Raw genomic sequence first — 18,810 nt, forward strand, 5'->3', positions numbered from 1 at the left:
TTCATTGCCGTGAATATCAGTTTATTGCCCATTAGCGTTTTCTGAGTGCACTCGCCATTACATGGCACGAGGTTCACCCACCTCTTCAAGATGGCCACCCTGCTTAATGCGACCTCCCCCACCCCGAGCCACCAATCATAGGACCGTTTGGATTGGCTGCAGCAGTCACCTTAAGCCAATCGCACCTCGCCGGCAGGCGAGCGCCGGTCCACGGAAGAAGGCACATGGAAAAACGCTCCTGGCTGAGCTGACCAAGTGTGCCGCGCTGCAATTTGCCTAAACTCTTTGCCCGCGTGACTTCCATCTCACGTCTACACACCTTATGTCCGGAGTGCCTTTCAGCTGATCATTTGCCCATTCCATCCGGATGCTTGGTCCACTAGGTACATATTGGGTGAGATTACTCTTCCACTAACACACTCTAGCATTACTTTAACGTACATGACGCAGTTGTCCCATTGCTGCATACTGCCTACCTATGTCTTTACAATACAACTAACGGCTGCATTACTACATGCAGTCCCTCGCCACACCTCATCCATAAACTGACTTGTATCAATCCGTTTTCAACATTGCTGCCAAGTGGAATCTATAAACTCACCTACATCAGTCGCTAACCTCCCCCTGCACTATATTCTGCCTTGTTGCACTGTACTCTATTTGTGCCATATTGCTCACAGCTCCTCCGCACATGCGGCCATTTTGAAACTGTACTGCATTGTATTCTATTTGTGCCATATTGCTCACGGCCCCTCCGCACATGCGGACATCTCTAAAATGCACCTATTGCAGCCGCGGCCCACACTCCTGCAAATTGTTTCTGTATTTGGTTCTATATACCCATGGTTTCCTCATGGTCCATCTTGCTCTGATTTACATGCGATGCACTATGCTGACCTGTATCCTAGAGTGAACTAGCCCATGCTTCATGCCAACTATACTATGGGGCCCCTCTAGCCTGCAGCTACATTGCAACCTGTTACTTCCTATCACACACTAACATTCGCCACTGGGTCTCTGCCCATGCTATGGTTTATCTTACCTCTGCCATAGCTCTATGCGCATGCTCCTAGAACGCAACATTATGTCCACTCTTCTCTCACATACAATATAGCCACTGGCAATTCACAAAGTGTATTTGTCCAATGCCTTATCTATATTGATATTAGTCATGTTGCCACCTCAACTAGTGCTTTTATTCCTCATTTATCCTACCTACTTATACATCTCGAGAACAGTACCCTTGATAGGCTTCCACTACTCTAAATACATAGAAACCCTGCCCGGTCATAGCGTCATCATCTCATGCCTTACGGTGACATCTACTCTCCCACACTCGGACCACATCCCGCCCTCAAAATGTTTGCACCCCTGCATCAATTCAGGTCTATACCTCCCACAAAGGCTCCCCCCTCTAATCTTCAATACAGATTACATTAACCACCACCACAAACTAGCATTGTCGCATGCTATAGTGACCACACACCACCTTGCCATTAGATGACACTTCGACCCAATCACTCAAACCTTCTGGATCTATCTCCACACCTGGCATCACCACTTCCTGCCCTCTACCGCTGAGAAACTTTAGACTTGGCTACAGATCACTGCTACTACCCTCACAGACAATACTACTACGCAACCCATTAATCTGGTTAACAACAGACAGACGCCCACACTTAGCAGCCCTGCTACCACCATCAAAGCAGGACTCCTCAATGCCAGATCTCTCCAAGTACATGCGCTGGACATAGCTGACATCATAACCTGTCACAACCTCAACTTCATTGCCATTATAGAAACATGGCTGAACCTAGCATCAGGCCCTTCACTAGCCCTGGCCATATAATTACACTGTTTTACATTTGGATAGAGACACTAACTCCTCAAGGGGAGGAGGAATCGCACTCATTCACAAAACAGCGCTAGAGCGAAGAATGATCAATAAGCAACACCTACCGTCTGCTGAACTACTATCCATCAAACTATCCACATCCACAACTACTACTATCGCCATGCATTTGATCTACCGACCCCCAGGCCCATCCTCTACCCTTAAAAAGGACGTTTCACATTTATTATCTACCAACACCAAAAGTAACTCCCAAGTCATTATTTTGGGAGACTTCAACTTAGGCCTCCATGATCTGAAAGACTCAACAGCTTCTGCCCTTAAGGACACCATCTCTGAGCTAGGATTCATACATCGCATAAATAACCCTACTCCCAATAAAGGAAGAAAGCTAGACTGGCTAGAAGACTTGAACTGTAGTATTAATATACTTTCCAATATCCCGTGCGCGTGGACTGATCACCATCTTATCACGTTCACCATCGACAAAGTAGTACCCCTCATACACATGCTCCTGCCATGATGACGAGAAGTAAACGGAATCTCACACTAGAGAACCTACTTCCTCCACTACAACCAATAACTCATCCTAGCACACTACACTCAGACCCGTCAGTTCTAGTGGGCATTTATAATGAAACCATCATCAAGGCCATCAACACCATAGCACCTCTTAAACTTCAGAAATCCAAACCTTGCGCTATCATTAACAACTGGTACACCCCCCACCTTAAAACGCTTAAGAAAGTGAAAAGAACGGCAGAATCCGCAGGGAAAAACTCCCTGTCAGAGTCAAACAAGGATAACTTCACTGCCGCCTCTTTCAATTATAAGATAGCAATTGTCCAGGCAAAAAAAGACAATTTCCATGATCGTATATGCAAAGCCAACTCTAGTACGAAGGTAACATTCTGAAAGATATTGAATCGCCTGCTCCTGCACCTGATACCTGTACGAAAGACACCACATGGTGCACTAACATATAGAATGCTCTCCACGACAAAATTACCATGCTTTGAAACAAAATACAATTAAAGAAAAATCTTATCACTACCATCCCACAGGACTTGCCTTCTCCTCCTATATTGAACATACCTCAATTTAAATTCAAACCTCTCACCAGCAAAGGAGTGGAAACAATTATATTCAAATTCAAACCCTCTAACTGCCAGGGTGACACCTGTCCTGCCTCGCTTATCAAGGAGACGGACTCTGAACTTGCCCCATTCATTACATCCTTTATTAATGCCTCATTAAACTCCAGCACCGTACCCAACAATCTGAAAGACGCATGGGTACTCTCACTATTAAAAAAACCCTCACTAGATCCAAACAACCCCTCAAACTACAGACCTATTACTACGGTCCCTTTCCTGTTGAAAATTCTAGACCGTGCAACTTACCTCCAAATACAGCAGTTCCTGGAAAGAAATAATCTGCTAGGGCGGAGACAATCAAGATTCAGACCCATACACGGGACAGAGACGGCGCTCATTGACTTGAAGGCACAAATTTACATCTTAAAAGACCAGGGTAAATCTGCCCTACTCTTACTACTTGACCTATCAGCAGCATATGACTTAGTGAACCATAAAATTCTTTGTAAACACTTGTCGTCTGCTGCTCACTTTTCGGACCAAGCAAATGCCTGGATCGAATCATTCCTTAGCAACAGATCCATGAGGGTCTATTCACCCTCTGCATCTGCCTCTCCATCGCCAGTGACCTGTGGAGTTCCACAAGCATCCTGTTTCCCCAACTCTCTACAATGTGTTTACTAAGCCTCTTTTTGATATACTTGATTATCTGGGTGTCACATACACTAATTATTTGTACGATACCCAGCTACTCATACCTATCACTGGTGACCACATTGTAGACAGCAAGACACTTAACGACATCTACAGTACCATACAGATCTGGATGGTCTATGTCTAAACGACAAAAAGACTGAACTGCTCCTACTTGGATCCCCAACCAAATTGAAAGAACTAGGGATATTATTCACCTCCTTTAATATTGACGGCAATATCATTAAAGTGGCCAATGATGTGAAAACCTTAGGAATCTACATTGATTCAGCGCACTCACTTACGAGACAAAACAATGCCTTAGCTTCCTCTACAGCTTATACCTGCAAGCTTATCACGGCCTGCCGCCCCTACCTGACAACTACTAATTGCATTTCAGTAGCAAGAGCATTAGTCTTATCAAAGCTTAATTATTGCAATGCGCTCTACCTAGGCACCTCCCAACAAAGCATCAACAAAATGCAAGTTATGCAAAATAACGCCATTTGATCAGCATGCAATATTCCTAGGAAACAACACATTACAACAACTAGACAGACTATATAAAGTGGCTTAATATTAAACAAAGAATAGATTTGAAGTCAATTTCACACACTCACAAGTGCCTCTACAATCAGGCACCTATATTGAAGGGGCCCCTAGGAGCCCTCGTGTATGGAAACAAGGCGCAATCACCACACACGAACTGATACGCCAGACACAAGGTTGTATTCCCAAAAGCTAGGGTCTATTGCAAAGCAAATAGTCTCAGTTGGCCAACTGGGTCCCACGCCCCACAACGTGTGTTTCCAGACCCCGGGGGACGCAAGAGAGAGAGAGAATCGTACAACAGTTACATATATACAAAACAGGCATCTTACAATCAGTGGTGACACATTCAATACCGCCCATAATGTATTTCCTTAGAATTGGGTACAATGATTGACAATTGTGACGAGTATGACACCTTAAGATATTTATTTAGCAACAGTTTGCAATTTCATGATCCTGCAGACACAATTCTTTGTTATAAGAACACACTGCTTCTGTTCTCTGCAAGCAAGCTGCGTGCAGGGGACAGACACATTCCAGGCCTCGCTATCTCCTAGTTTCTATTCGTGTACTGGGGGTCAGCTTGCTCTCCAGGGCTCTACAGAGCTCAGGAATGGGGGGCCGTAAAGGAGAACATAATTAAAGCCATTAATTGTTTGTTTCTAACATTTCTACTGTATTAACGAGACTAGCTGGCACCTGTGTAGTGATTAAAATGCCTCGCTGCTTACTTCCAAGGACTTGTGAGGGAGGAGACCGGGCATTTCTGTCTGGACTGACAATATACCTATCTAACACCTTTTCACGACATACATCGACAAGACCTATTGGAACTGCACAAGCACACTGTGTCTCCATCCCATGATTTAACCAACTACGTGCAGATGGAGTCAGCTTCCCGCTATTGAGTCAAAGAAATGGAACGCACTCCCTATCTCCATAAGGGAGGAACCGCCCTTCTCACGATTCTGCATTAAGGTTAAAGACTGGCTCCATGAGCAGGACCTAACCCATAAACTGAACGGTTTAATCCATCATATTGTTACTTAAATACTTAAATCTTGTTGTACCGCATTACTAGTGCCCTTTATATATGTACTTTTTTGTAAATATCTGTTTCAATGTGCGTACCATATCTATGACCATATGTAATGCCTGTATATTCATGCTTGTGTAACCTGTAAGAATAGCGCCCAGTTGCCTCAGGGCTCAGCTGCGCTCTACAAATAAACAAATACAAATTCCTTTCATCAGTAATTAGTTAATGCTTGACGGGTGGGCACGGCCAGTTACCCTGGAAGGCCCGCCATAGCGGAGTTCCTGGTCCGGAAGTGACATCATAGGTGCTAGTAGGGAGCCCCCCCCTACCCTCAAGCCTGTAGTCCCTAGGGCCCAAACCGGGTTCTCCCGGAAGTCCAAACATGATGGGTGACCTATGCCGGAAGTGGTCTAGTGTTCTTCGCCTGAAAGACGCACCTCTTTGAGGTTATGGGTATGTGTGTTGTCCATGCTGCCCCCGGATGTCCTCCCAAGGAGCCGGAAGTGTGTCGCAGTTTTTGCACTGCGGGCGCTTGGAGATGATGTATGCGAGGGGCCATCTTTAGGGGTGTGGCGTGAAGGGTGTATATATACAGCAGGTGTTTAGGAGGGAGGTACAGGCCGCTCCTGAAGCCCTGGGAACACTTGCTTGCGCAGAGCCTGCAATACCTGGAATTATGAAGCGATACTGCTACTACTATAAGAATAATCTAGGGGGCGATGATTTGAGCACCTTTCAAAATTACTACAGCCCTAAAAGTCCACTAGCAACAACGCCAACCACTGATGGGGAGCCTGATTAGGGCACAGCTGTGCATAAGCTGTGTGAACGCCATGATGTGATGACTTTTGATGACATGTCACAGGCTGTTTCCCATATCAAGGCTTCTGATGAATGCGGGGATGGTGTAGATGCTGCTATGGCGGATGCAGACTACATAGATATGGATGAGTCTATTAAGTTTCTTAAAGAGCCCCTGTATGAGGACCTGGGTGTTTTAGAGGACCTGTTTCCAGAGGCAGCCATTTGGCTGGAGTTAGAACCGTCTTCCGATGAAGCAAGTTGTTTATGGACGTTGCTAGCGCCTGTGAGATGGAAGATGCTGGTTCTGAAATGTGCATTATGGTGTATAATAAAGTATGCCCGGGTTTGTGTGAAAAACACCTGAAAAAACACATATTCAAGAGTTAAACCTCTTTCTTTTTTTAATTGTAGAAAAAGCCAGATAAACTTGACAGAGCGGAGAGTCACAGCTCTTCATTCAATACTGTACATTTTTACTGTGTGTGCTATTAAAAAATGATCGAAAGTACAGCAACCCAAGGTCGTAATACGTGTAAGAAATGTGACGGTTTAAAACGCTTTGAAAGTTCTGATGAAGAAGAAGATGATGATGAAACTATGACCCTTTTCGAGTCTTTAAAGGTTCAATGTTCTGCGGTGTGTTGTGAAAATATGTTTGAGGCATGACTATTACCGGTGGTGCTACGTGCATAAATGAGAAGACCCGCAGCAGGATGCTCATGATTGTTCACTCCCGCATTATCATGCTAGAGCAATACGGCGGCTATGTTTTATGTTGAATTCATATAACGTTTTTCAGATGCTTAAAGGTGTTTATAAATCCATGGGGATGCATGTACATGCTAGTGTGGAGGGTCTACTATCAAAAACATTACTAGAAATATACACATGTCGCAATCTGGAGAAAAAAAGGAGATCTTTACAGTTGGCCGGGCCCCTGGTTTTTAGAAATCAAGTAGCCTGTTTAATGCGCAAAGACTTTTCTAGCCTATACAAGGGAGGAGCCATAAGGAGTGTATGGTACGCCGAAAGCTTTTTTAAAGATCAAAATACAATAAACCTACTCCTTATATGTGTACCTTTTGTTTCTAGGGTAGCGTGTCTAGAGGACAAGCCATGTGTGTGGAGCATGACCTGAAGCCTGGACGTATGTGTGTGGAGAAACTGTTATACGCTATGCTAAAATAGCTATAAAGGCCCCAGTCATGTTGAAATATCTTCTGATACCTACACTCAGACATGAGAGGATTTGTAAAAGTGCAATCTGTATAGGGGACATCTGTACCATCATCAAGATGCCTGCTGGGGGTGAATACGGTTATGTATTCCAATGGGATGTGGTATCTTTATACCTGTGCCCTAGAACAGTATTACAGCAACACGTGGATAGCGGTATGCAGGATACTTCTGCATTAAAGGTTATGTTTTACATGCCCCTGAAATATCTGAACTTTTAAATGCTAAGAGTATCTGGTGTCTGCAGAGTTATGGACTTGGCGCCCGGGAGGACGTATATAGCGTGATTTATAAGGCAGTCGAGAAAATATGAGAGCTGGTAACAATTCGTCACACCCTACATGTATAATACCCATTATAAAAAATAAAATGTCTTACACCAGTCTGGTCTCTGCTTATTTTTTTGTAATGCCTCAATGGATAACAACACATGTTCAAGATTGCATAAAAGCTATTATAATAAAAGCAGTGTTGGGAGTTATGAGGGTGTTGATGCTCTTTATTGAAAATTACAAAGTGATAAACACCCCGTCACACGTGGAGCTGTTAAGGCCTGGCTATCTGGTCAGGAGACATATACCCTTCATACAAAATGCTAGAAAATGTTTTAAAAGAAGGATGGCCGTGGTATCTGCCAGAGATCAGCAGTGGCAGTCTGATTTAGTGGATGTATGTCCTTTGGAAAAGCAGAACAATTGTGCACGGTACATCTCGACAGTGATGGATGTTCTATCAAAATACGCTTTTGCCGAGGTCTTGAGGGATAAGACTGATTCAAGAGTGACAGCGGCTTTCAAGCATATCTTCATCAAGGGACGAGTACCTGTAAAATTACAAACTAATGTCGGTAAGGAGTTTTTAAGTAGACCCCTCAAAAACCTTCTAAAGCAACACGCAGCGCATCATTTTATAACACAAACCGAGGTTAAAACAGCGGTTGCTGAACGTTTTAATAGAACCTTGAAATCTTAACTATGGAGATATTTCACAGCCTATAATACACAATGCTATGTGGATATATTAGTCTTTTATAGATGTGTATAATGACAGCTATCAACAGTTTATTAAAATGACTCAAAAGTTTGTAACGTCTGAAAACTCATTAGCAGTGTGGAGAAACCTGTATGCTGAAAGGTTATCAGAGCAGATCAAGAAAACACCCTTACGCGAAGGGCACCACATCAGAGTATCCAAGTTAAAAGGTGTCTTTACAAAAGGTTACCACCAATTCTTTACCAGTGACATTTTCATAGTGGCAAAAGCATCTGTAAAAGAGGGGGTAAACATATACCAGTGACTGATTATGCTGGGGAAGTTGTAAGTGGTAATATCTATATGGAGGAGTTACAAAAGGTGGTCCACGATCCACAGCATCGTTATAGGATTGAGAAAATTATTCAGATTAAAGGTAAGGGGTCTAAGAAACAGCACCTGATAAAATGGATGGGCTGGCCTGAGAAATGTAACAGTTGAGTCAACGCTGCATCTCTAGAGGATCTAAAAAGCAGAAGAACTCCCTGAGATAAAGATGGAAAACATAGAATTTTATATCACCTGGCCCAGTAACACCTCTTTAGATACATTCCCCAACAACAAAATATTGAATTATTCTGTTAAGTTGGCTAAGCCTGTTAATTTACAAGGATTGTGGGAAGCGGGTCTGATGAAGATTCAGTACCCCCATACGTGGGACACAGTGAACAAAAGCGAGGCCTGGTGTATCATCAAGCGTGGAGAACCTGCTGAGCTGTTATACAGAGGTTTCCCTCATGGCTTTTACCCCGCCATACAAACACTGCTAGATACTATCAACAAGCATCAAGCTCTATTCAGATATACAGCTGTTCCTGGATAACACTCAGAGGAAAGTATTTCTAAGATCGGCCGATCTTACCACAGAGTTTGTGTAGTGGGAAACTTTTCAGGGTGCTGGGAAGGGTTCAACATGTAAAAAGTAATGAAACTCTAGACAGAACACGGGCTGACATTGACGGTGGATTTTAGTCTCATGATCTACAGCGATATAGTATAATACCAAAGGGTTGGTGACTCATCTGCGCCCCTGATGAGAACCGCCCAAGTCAAGGGTGTAAATAACGGCATTGTTAATATACAATACATTAAACCTGATTATATCCCTGTTTCTAAGGGGGGCGTGGCTTGAGCGCCATGTGAAAGGACGTGTCGGCAGAGGAGCTCCTGCTCATCCGAGCATTGATCAGACAGAAAAGTGCACTTATATGCACTAGTGGCGAACAAAAAGGAAGGCACATGGTTATGAACCCATGAGGCCTGTTATGCAAGCGGCAGATCCCCAGGAACGCGATGGTCATGGCAGTTCGAGACTCAATTGGGATCGTGGAGGACTGAACCTGCATTGCCCAAGATGGCGGATGCTGCAGAACAAAGGGACTTGAGAAACGGCCTTGATGTGGACCTGTGACTCGGATGCTGGAACGCTGTTGCAAGTCGGCCGCCTCGCCTAGACGGCTAAATTGCTCCCTGGAAGGCGAATACAGCACGGCACCAAGCGAGAAATGCCAAATAAGATCTCACTACGCTCGGGTGCACGACCCGCCTGAACACCAGCATCAGATGACACTGCGGGCTGTGGGCAACGAAGGCAGTGCCTCTGCCAAGAGAGCGAGCAGCGCTACTGTAGCCGAAGTATTCGGAACAAGTAGGTTGCTGCAACACTGTCGCAACTGTAGAGGGAAGTCTGGCGAGCAACGCGATGAACTGGCTGCGGGCTGCCTGAGAGAATGGTGCCGCCGAAGGACGAATACAAACGGATGAGATGACAACAGAGCACGCAGTTGGTACACCGGACCTCGATGCGAATGAGATCGCTTGGCTGAAAGACGGGTACCTGAAGAGTGGTCAATGGTCCCTGAGCTGAGACGCATCCTCAATGAAGCCTCGGACACACGCATCCAGTAGAATAACAGCCCCTTGATAATTACGGCACCAACTGATCACGAGACACGTACGGGGGGACTGGCCACGGAGGCCGGTTTGTCCAGGGAGCACATGGGATACTGCGGTCTGCCCGACCCTGCTCCCAGCATTGGGATTTTTTTTGAAAAATGTTTATTCATTTTTTGAACAAACAATAAAACCAAACAGTGCATGTTCAACAGTTTCATTACACTTTTTAAATTCCCTAACCACTACTCCCACTACCCCAGCCCCCTTGCGAGTCTATCGCCTTGAGTCATCAGATTCCACACCCTGTGGTTCGGTCTCCTCCCCACCCGGTTCAGTCGGGTCCTCTAACGACCCAAACAATCCGGCTATCAGTGATTTCCAGGCCATCAGGGACTCATTCTCCTCCTCCCCCCCGTTGCTGCACGCCTCTTGCCATGCTATGGTTCCTCTATCCTCGGCACATGGCATGACTTCCATCCCATGGCAATCCTTCTCTTTGCAAGCACATAAGCCAGGTCCCTTAGTTTGCTTACATGCCTGAGTTTCTGTGGTCTGGGGAAGCCCCCCAGCAGGCAGGCCCATACCGTGTCCACTACTGTCTTGACCCCTCTTCCTTCTAGTTTCTCTTTTACATCCCTCCAGAACCTCTCTATGATCGGGCAAGACCAAAACATATGCACCATGCCTGTGTTCTCTTCGTCGCACTTGGGGCATGCTTGCCGACCTGCATTCTCGAACCTCGATATTCTGCAAGGCGTCATATAAGCCCTGCGTGTTATGTAAAGCTGTATCTGTTTCAGTCTCGTGTTTCTAGACACCTTCTTTTGATACCTTTGTATCCGTTCCCACATCCCATCTCCCATCTCGGCCCCAACCTCTGTTTCCCAGTCCGATCTCAGTTGCGTAACCTCCTTCCCCAGTTTTTAGACATCAACATCTCGTACAGTCTGTAGACCTCATGGCCCCCTAGCTATATCATATATAACATCGATGGTGGCATCCAGTTCTTCCTCCAACACAGTTTCGGGCCACATTCTCTTAATCCTCTGTACCATTCTGTGGTACGTGATGTACTGGCCTTCGTGCAACCCAGCCTCCTCCCGCAGCCCCTCAAAGGTAACGCAAGAGCCCCCCTGCCAAATATCCCCCATCGTTGCCACCCCAGCTGGCTCCCAGTGGGTCCAGAGTATCAGTCGGAGCTGAGCGTCTGCCCCTGTCAATACCACCAAGGCATCTGCGGCGAGCATGGGGATGGGTTCCCCATCAATTGGCATGCCCTGCGCCACACCTTCCACCCCAGCAGCATCCTTTTTAGGCGCCCCACCATCTCCGCCCTGGGTGCCCACATAACTTCTTTCAAATAAAAGGGTGCACAATCCTGCCCAAACAGCCTAAATTCAGAGGTCTCTTCATCAGATAGCCATTTGGCAACATATTGCAACTGGCTCGCCACATAGTACGCCTCGTAATTGGGCAGCTTTAATACCCCCTTTGTCATGGAAGTTCTGGAGCTTCCATAACGCCACTCTGTTTCATGTGCCATGCCACAGAAAGTCCCTACACATGCTATTCAGTTTCGCAAAAAACCCTTTAGGAATCAGATACGGAATATTCCCAAAGTAATGTAGGAGCCTTGGCAGGACCACCATCTTTAGCATCACCCCCCGCCCCATCATCGCCAAAGGCAGCTTCGCCCAAAACCGCATGCATTTCTCAATTTTTTGGATTGCCACCTCTGTATTACACCTATGCTCCTCCCCCACGGTGTGATATATATCTATCCCCAGGTACCAAAAAGTTCTAACCGCCCACGGTACCTGTAAGACCGGTAGCCTCTCCGCTGGAACCCCTGTATACCCCCCCAACGGGAACAAACAAGACTTCTGGGGGGTTCACCGCTATGCCTGATAGCACAGCGTATCTCCCAAGCACTTCCAAAATGTACTGGAGGTTCTCCTCTGGGTACCGCACATACAGCAACATGTCCGCATATAGGGAGACTAAATGCTGCTCCCCATTCACCTCGATGCCTATGGTGTCATATTGCTGCCTCAAATAGATCGCGAGAGGCTCCAGGGCCAAAATGTAGAGCATAGAGGACCATGGGCATCCTTGTCTAGTACCGCTACTAAGCTGCCACCTCTCTGATATCACAGATCCCATCTTTACTCTGGCCAGCGGTTCACTATACAAAATCTCCGCCCACCTTACATAGCCAGGCCCTAACCCATAGTGTTTCAGGGCCGCCAGCAGCCACGGCCACTTGGAGTCGAAGGCCTTGATCGCATCCAGGGACACGATTGCCATTTCCTCCTCACTTCCGCTGCCAAACTCAATGATCCTCTGAAGTCGCCTATGATTGTTGGTGATGTTTCTATGGGGGACATAGCCCGTTTGATCCGGATGTATTAACTTACCAATGACCTTTTTCAGTCTATTCGCCAAGACCGCAGTTAATATCTTGCCGTCTTGGTTCAACATTGACATAGGTCTGAAGGAACCACAGCTGCGCCCTGGTTTATTTGGTTTAGGGAGAGGTACTATAACAGCCTCTCTCAGTGACTGCGGCAGGCGGCCCCTCTTGAACCCCTCATTTATCATCTCTAGCAGCGGGGGGAGGACCTCTTCTATATATACATTGTAAAATTTGCTTGGGAGCCCGTCTGTTCCCGGGGTCTTACTAGTAGGCAACTGCCTCACCACCTCCCCCAGTTCTTCCAGGGTAATCGGGGAGTCCAATTCCTCTCTTTCCTCCTCACTTATCTTGGGCAGCCCCATATCCTCAAGTGTTTCTTCTATCACTGCCCAGCTACTTTCCCCGTCTTCCGCGTATAGCACTTTATAATAATCCACAAACGCTTGATTAACCACCTCCTGGGTATCCTCTACGCTACCATCTTCCCTCTCTATAGTTCTGATTGTGGCTATGGGGGTCTCGCTCTTATATAACCACGCCAAAAGTCTCCCTGGTTTGTTACCTCCCGCATGCTGTCTCTCTAAGTACCTTTTATAGTTAAGGCTGCACAACCTCTCCCAGTAATCCGCACATTTTTGCTGCAGCTTAAGTATCAAATCTAGTTTCTCCGCTGTATCATCGCCGGCTTTTAAGGCCTCTTCCAATTTTGCTTCCATCTTCCTCAGTTCTGTTGAAACCCCACCCTGTAGGCCCTTGGATTTCACCATGGCTGCCCCCCCTCATAACAACTTTAAAGGCCTCCCATAGCGTCCCCGCCGAGTCCACACTATATCCTCCCGTAAATCTTCTCTAAAGAAGGGGTCTCTCAACGCCTCAGCTCGTAGGCGCCACGTCGGGATCCTCGCCCTCGGGGGGGCAATATTGCCACACAAGAATCAGGGGCGAGTGGTCCGAGAGGACCCTGGCTCTGTACTCAATGTGCGCAATCTCCGCTATAATTTCTGGTGATGCGAAGACATAGTCCAGCCTTATTGATAACTGCTGTGGGGCAGAATAATGCAAATATTGCCTATCCCCAGGGTGCCACACTCTCCATGCATCTTCCAACCCAAAGTCATCGAGCAGCGTCTGTAGCGCCCGGGCTGCAGGGGCCGGTCTATCCAATTTCCCGTCCGATCTATCCACCCTCGGGTTCAATACACAGTTGAAGTCCCCTCCCCAGATCACTGCACTTCCCCCACACACGCTCAGGTTCGCACTCAGTGTCCTAATCTACGCCGCTGTGTTCTGGTTCAGGGCGTACGTGTTAACAATACTTATCTCCCTATTCTCTACCAATCCCCTCAGCATAACCATCCCCCCATCTGTTTCAGCCACCACTTGCAACCGCTGAAACGGGACATGTGGCGCCACCCATATAAGTACTCCTCTTGCGTAGGCCGAGCACGAAGAGTCCACCAACACCCCCTTCCACTTTCCCGCAATCGTGTCCATCTTCTCACGTGTAAGGTGGGTTTCCTGTAGCAATGCAATATCTATTTTCTGCCTGCGCAGATACAGCATAACCTTGTTCCTTTTTAAATAGCTATGAAGCCCCCGCACATTCCATGTGAGTATTTTAAGGACCCCCATGGCCTGGTATGATCCCATTCCCTCCCGCCGGGTGCAGTGTTCCATTCCAATCTGCATAGGCTTGCATCCCCTTCTAAAACCCTGTTAACCAAAAACACACCAAACTTCCCACTCCCTCTCCCCCCGCCTCCCAACCCTTCCCCAACACTCTCCCCCCCCAACTGTTGCCCAGCTCCATCCCTGGATCTCAGGCTACCCCGCATCTAGCTCTTTCCGGCTTTCGCCTGTACTCGAAGCTCCGGAGGGTGAGGCCGCCCTAGTGGCCAACCTACTATAACTACAACTACAATTCGGGGGGTAGGGTGCCACCGCCCTGCCGCTCCAATAGCCCATCAAAGAACTACACATTGCTATACAGGTTAAACGTATGTAACCGCCACTATATTCAAGTCCATCAAGTCTCTCACAATCCGCAGTATGTTATCGAATATCGGCCTCCTACAGCCAAACCCATCGTTCTCAGCCTTCGCCTAGGATGTTCGCTCGCCACCATAGCAAAATGCATACCATGTCTGAGTCACTTTTCACGTCCATTTTGTGTTTCCTCCGTGTCTTGATCCGGGCAGCCCTGCAGATCCAACCACGTTGTCGCTTCTTCCGGAGTGTCAAAAAAGTGCATTTTGCCCTTATACACAACCTTCAATTTCGCAGGGTACAGCAGCATATATTTTATCCCAGTCGCCCGCAGCCTCCTTTTGATGGTTACATAGCTGTACCGCTGCCTCTGGACCAGCATAGTGTAATCCGGTATGCCGTGATAGTGCTCGAGGCCCTCTCAATTGTACCGCCTTTCCGAAAATACTCCAATATTTTTTCCCGGTCTTTATAGTTCAATATTTTGGCAATTATCGCTCGTGGAGGGGCCCCCGGTCTCGGCTTCCGCATGAGGGCTCCATGTGCATGCTCGACCACAAATCCTTGCGAGAGTGTACCGGCCCCGATTCCTTGTAGGAGTAAGTTCTCGATATAATCAGTCGGGTGCTGGCCCTCCTCACCTTACGGCAGACTCACCACTCAAATGTTGTTTCTCCTCGCTCTCCCTTCTGCTTCTTCTGCTCGAGACTCCAAGTTGGCCACCTGTTGCTTGAGGACATGGATCTCTTTTGTATTGTTGGCACCGGTGTCCGTATTAGATTTCACTGCGCCCTGCTGCTTGTGCGTTCCGCCAGTCCCCTGACATCCTGTCTCAGCAGGGAAACTTCAATGCCTACTGCTTCAATTTTAGCCTCCAGGGAAGTGCGTAGGTCCATCATCACAACCCCCCAAGATTCCTTCAGTTCCGTAATGGCCTCCAAAATCTGACGATTATCAGCCTCTGTCGCGCCCTCAGCCTGTGCCATCGGGCCTTTGGTTGAGGTGGCCGTAGGAGACAGTTGTGCTTTCGCAAAAATGTCCATCGTAGGTTGTTTGGTCTTATTCTTTCCAACGGCCCCTCGCACCACCATTTTCTGGTCACTGTTGGGTCTCCCTATCACGATTCAGTGACCAAGTGTTCCCCCAGCCGCAATTTCCGCTCTTTACCGACTGTCGCGGTGGTCTCCAGGCAGTCGCAACCTCCACCTCCTCTCGTCACTGCTAGTTCAATGCCAAGCGAGTGCTTCTCGTGCTGGTCGTGGTGCGCCCTGCATTTTCACACCTCTGCTGCCCTCGGGGCCCCTGCCGTCCGTGCCAGCGCCCAAGCTTTCACGACTCGAGACCTACGGCCCCCGGGGGTTTTGTATTCCGCCTTCACCTTGCCATTGTCGTTCTTTCCCCGTGGCCGTCGCCTCTATTCGTCCTCTTCGGGTACCCTGTTTTTGTTTCTTTTGTTGTTGGCCATCTTGTGTGACAATGGACCGAGCTGCCACCGTCGAGCAATTCCTCCAGACTCCCGCTTACGATTTTTCTCGATCTTTATACAATGAGCGAAGCATCCATTCCCATGTGTGTGTGATTGATTCTGGAACCAGTGGCGTACTTTTAAAGGTAGTTTGTACGGATCATCTGTCGGATCCTCCGGAGCTCCACGGGAAGCATGTCCTACTCCATGGCTACTCAAGCCACGCCCCGCTCCCAGCATTGTGATGATGCTACGAGGGCTCTAAAGAAAGCGGCCCATAATGAAAAAACAAAACAACGGACGCCGTGGCTGACACTGGAAAGGCTAGGGGAAGGGCTCTGTTGCTGCACGCAGTGCGTACCCCAAACACCAAAGCCTCCACCTGCATGGTAGACATTCCCATAGTAGTGGGAAACCGTGGCAGGAGTCATGAGAGGCCAAATGCACACAGCTGCATATGCAAGCCCTCAAACACACTGGGAACACAGTATTAATTGGCGGTGACACTACTGGTGAGGACGGCTCATATACGGTGCAAGGTTTGTTGCCAGCCGTGGGCCAACCAACAAGCCCCCGCAGGAGCACAAACATGATGCCCCCACACCCGCTTACGGTGGCATTGAACAGAGGAGGCATGATGCTGCACGAATTCCGTTCAGAGGGATGACTGACAGGTGACACTGGAATCCCGACCAAAAAGGAAGTGGCTTCTGATCTGCTGAGGCAACGCGTGCTGAACAAGCAAAAGTTGGACCTTTTTCACTGCACGTAGGAGACACAATGGTGTATTGAGCCAGACAGCAAGCACTATCGAACAGTCAAGAAACACCCTCTCAAGCCCACAAAAGGAGACTGAGAGCCCACAGGCCACGTAAACAGCGACAGCTGCGCAGATCATTGCAGCGCAATGGCGTCCAAAACTAACAAACCGAAAGGGAAACAGTCTTCGTAGACATTTTTACCAAGCCCTATCACACCAGGGAGGGAGTAAGTCCACCAGTGCACTCTACGCCTGAGAAAGGAGAGCCGGCAAGAGGCGATCAACAGATCCTCGAAGCTATTGCCGTGCTGAAAATTGCTTGGGAATCCAAACTGGATGGCCTGAAGACATCCCTAGAGGCCAAGATAGACGCGCTTAGTGTCGATGTGAATCTCCTGAGGCAAGATGTTAGAGCCATAGCAGAACGAGCTGGAATGCTGGAAAAGGACTGAAGGCTAGCACAAAATCCAGTAAAGAAAACAGCAGGGAGATGCATATCTTGCAACAGAAAGTGGAAAACGTGGAAAATCGAGCTGAAGAGGCAGAAGGAAGGGCTCGGAGGAACAACATTCGCATAGTGGGGCTGCCGGAAGGCGAAGAAAATCCTGACCCCACTGAATACATCGAGGCTATGCTACAGCAAGAAATAGGGGCGGGCAAGCTATCCCAAGGATTCGCAGTAGAAAGGGCTCACAGGGCCCAGACCAGAAGACCACCGCCTGGAGCTCCGCCCTGCCCATCATAGCTAAGATACTGTGCCATAGGGACAGAGAGAAGTTCCTGGAGTACTTCCGGAACGGCGGAACAATCTCCAGAGCCTCGGTGAACATCACAGCATACCCGGACCATACATTCCTGGCGCAAACGATGCCTGAACTTTGTAGCGATCAAGAGGAGGATGCGGGACTCTGGCCTGAAGTACGTACTGCTTTACCTCGCAAGGCTTAGGGTCCAACATAATGCGGCAAAGCGGTCTTCTTTGAGACTCCGGAAGACGCAGCGAGATGGATGGACGGGATGAACTGCCCAGACGGAACCGATGACTGGGAGTCCATGGTGAAGGATAAGTCAACAGCTGTTTCTCTCCCCGTGCAGAGCTCGAACTGGTGGGCTGGGGTTGAGTACCATTTGTTTAGAGCGCGGCATACACGGGGCTCTGCCAGCAGTATTGATATAAGCGCACCGGGTATTGTACATGGGTGTAACACTGTAGAACACAACTTCACCCCCCACTAGGGAGTTTAGGAGGGATACTGTAGTTTAGTATCCACCTGCAGCGACCTTGCACCGGCGGCAGGTAGGTGGGGGTCGAGACGGAGGGGAGCCTGAGATCCAGGGATGGAGCTGGGCAATTGTTGGGGGAAGGGTGGGGTGGGAGGTGGGAAGTTATGGGCTGGGTACAGCTGAGTAAGGGGAGGGAGGGAAGGAAGGACAAGGGAAGTTAGGGAGGGCGGGAGTAGAGTGGTTTGGGGAGGGCAAGGGACAGTGGGTGGGAGTATTGATGACAATGCAAGGTAACAGCCCGGTATGTCCACGAACACAACTAAAACTGTACAGTAAAAGGAAAGGGAGGAGGGAGGTGTGGGATATGGTTAAAATGGGAGATTTAAGAATTGTGACTTGGAATGTGAGAGGATTAAATACCTATATCAAGCGTAACAAAATCATGATGTACCTGAGGCGGCAAAAGATAGACATAGCGATGCTACAGGAAACCCACTTGACGAAAGAGAAACTAGAGTTGATGAAGAGGAAATGGAAGGGGACCACCATTGGGACCACATACTCGGTGTATGCAAGGGGAGTCCTCATATGGATAGCACCCCATGTTCCCTTTAAACTGCTGCAGCAGGAAGTGGGAGCGGATGGGAGAATAGCGCTAATCAAGGGGGTGCTGGGCAATAAAATGGTCAACATGATTAACATTTGCACCCCAAACAATGATACCGCACAGTATTTTAGAAATAGATACACCACTGGTA

General features: G+C 47.9%; 1 protein-coding gene across 14 annotated transcripts in view; it reads left to right on the forward strand.

The window, feature by feature from the left end:
• Nucleotides 1-18,810, forward strand: part of FBXO25 (F-box protein 25) — a 989,471-nt gene that overhangs the window by 905,072 nt on the left and 65,589 nt on the right. The window contains exon 11 of one of the 14 annotated variants that reach the window (XM_069606067.1): nucleotides 7,130-7,655. The exons of the other annotated variants lie outside the window; for them this stretch is intronic. Within the exon in view, the coding sequence (XP_069462168.1) occupies nucleotides 7,130-7,225 (96 nt within the window). The 3' untranslated portion in view covers nucleotides 7,226-7,655. Of the gene's footprint in view, nucleotides 1-7,129; nucleotides 7,656-18,810 lie in introns of those variants that run through there. 14 annotated transcript variants of the gene reach the window in all.

This window comes from Ambystoma mexicanum, chromosome 4p (assembly GCF_040938575.1).
Source record: "Ambystoma mexicanum isolate Mex_15411 chromosome 4p, UKY_AmexF1_1, whole genome shotgun sequence".
Classification (NCBI taxonomy): Eukaryota; Metazoa; Chordata; class Amphibia; order Caudata; family Ambystomatidae; genus Ambystoma; species Ambystoma mexicanum.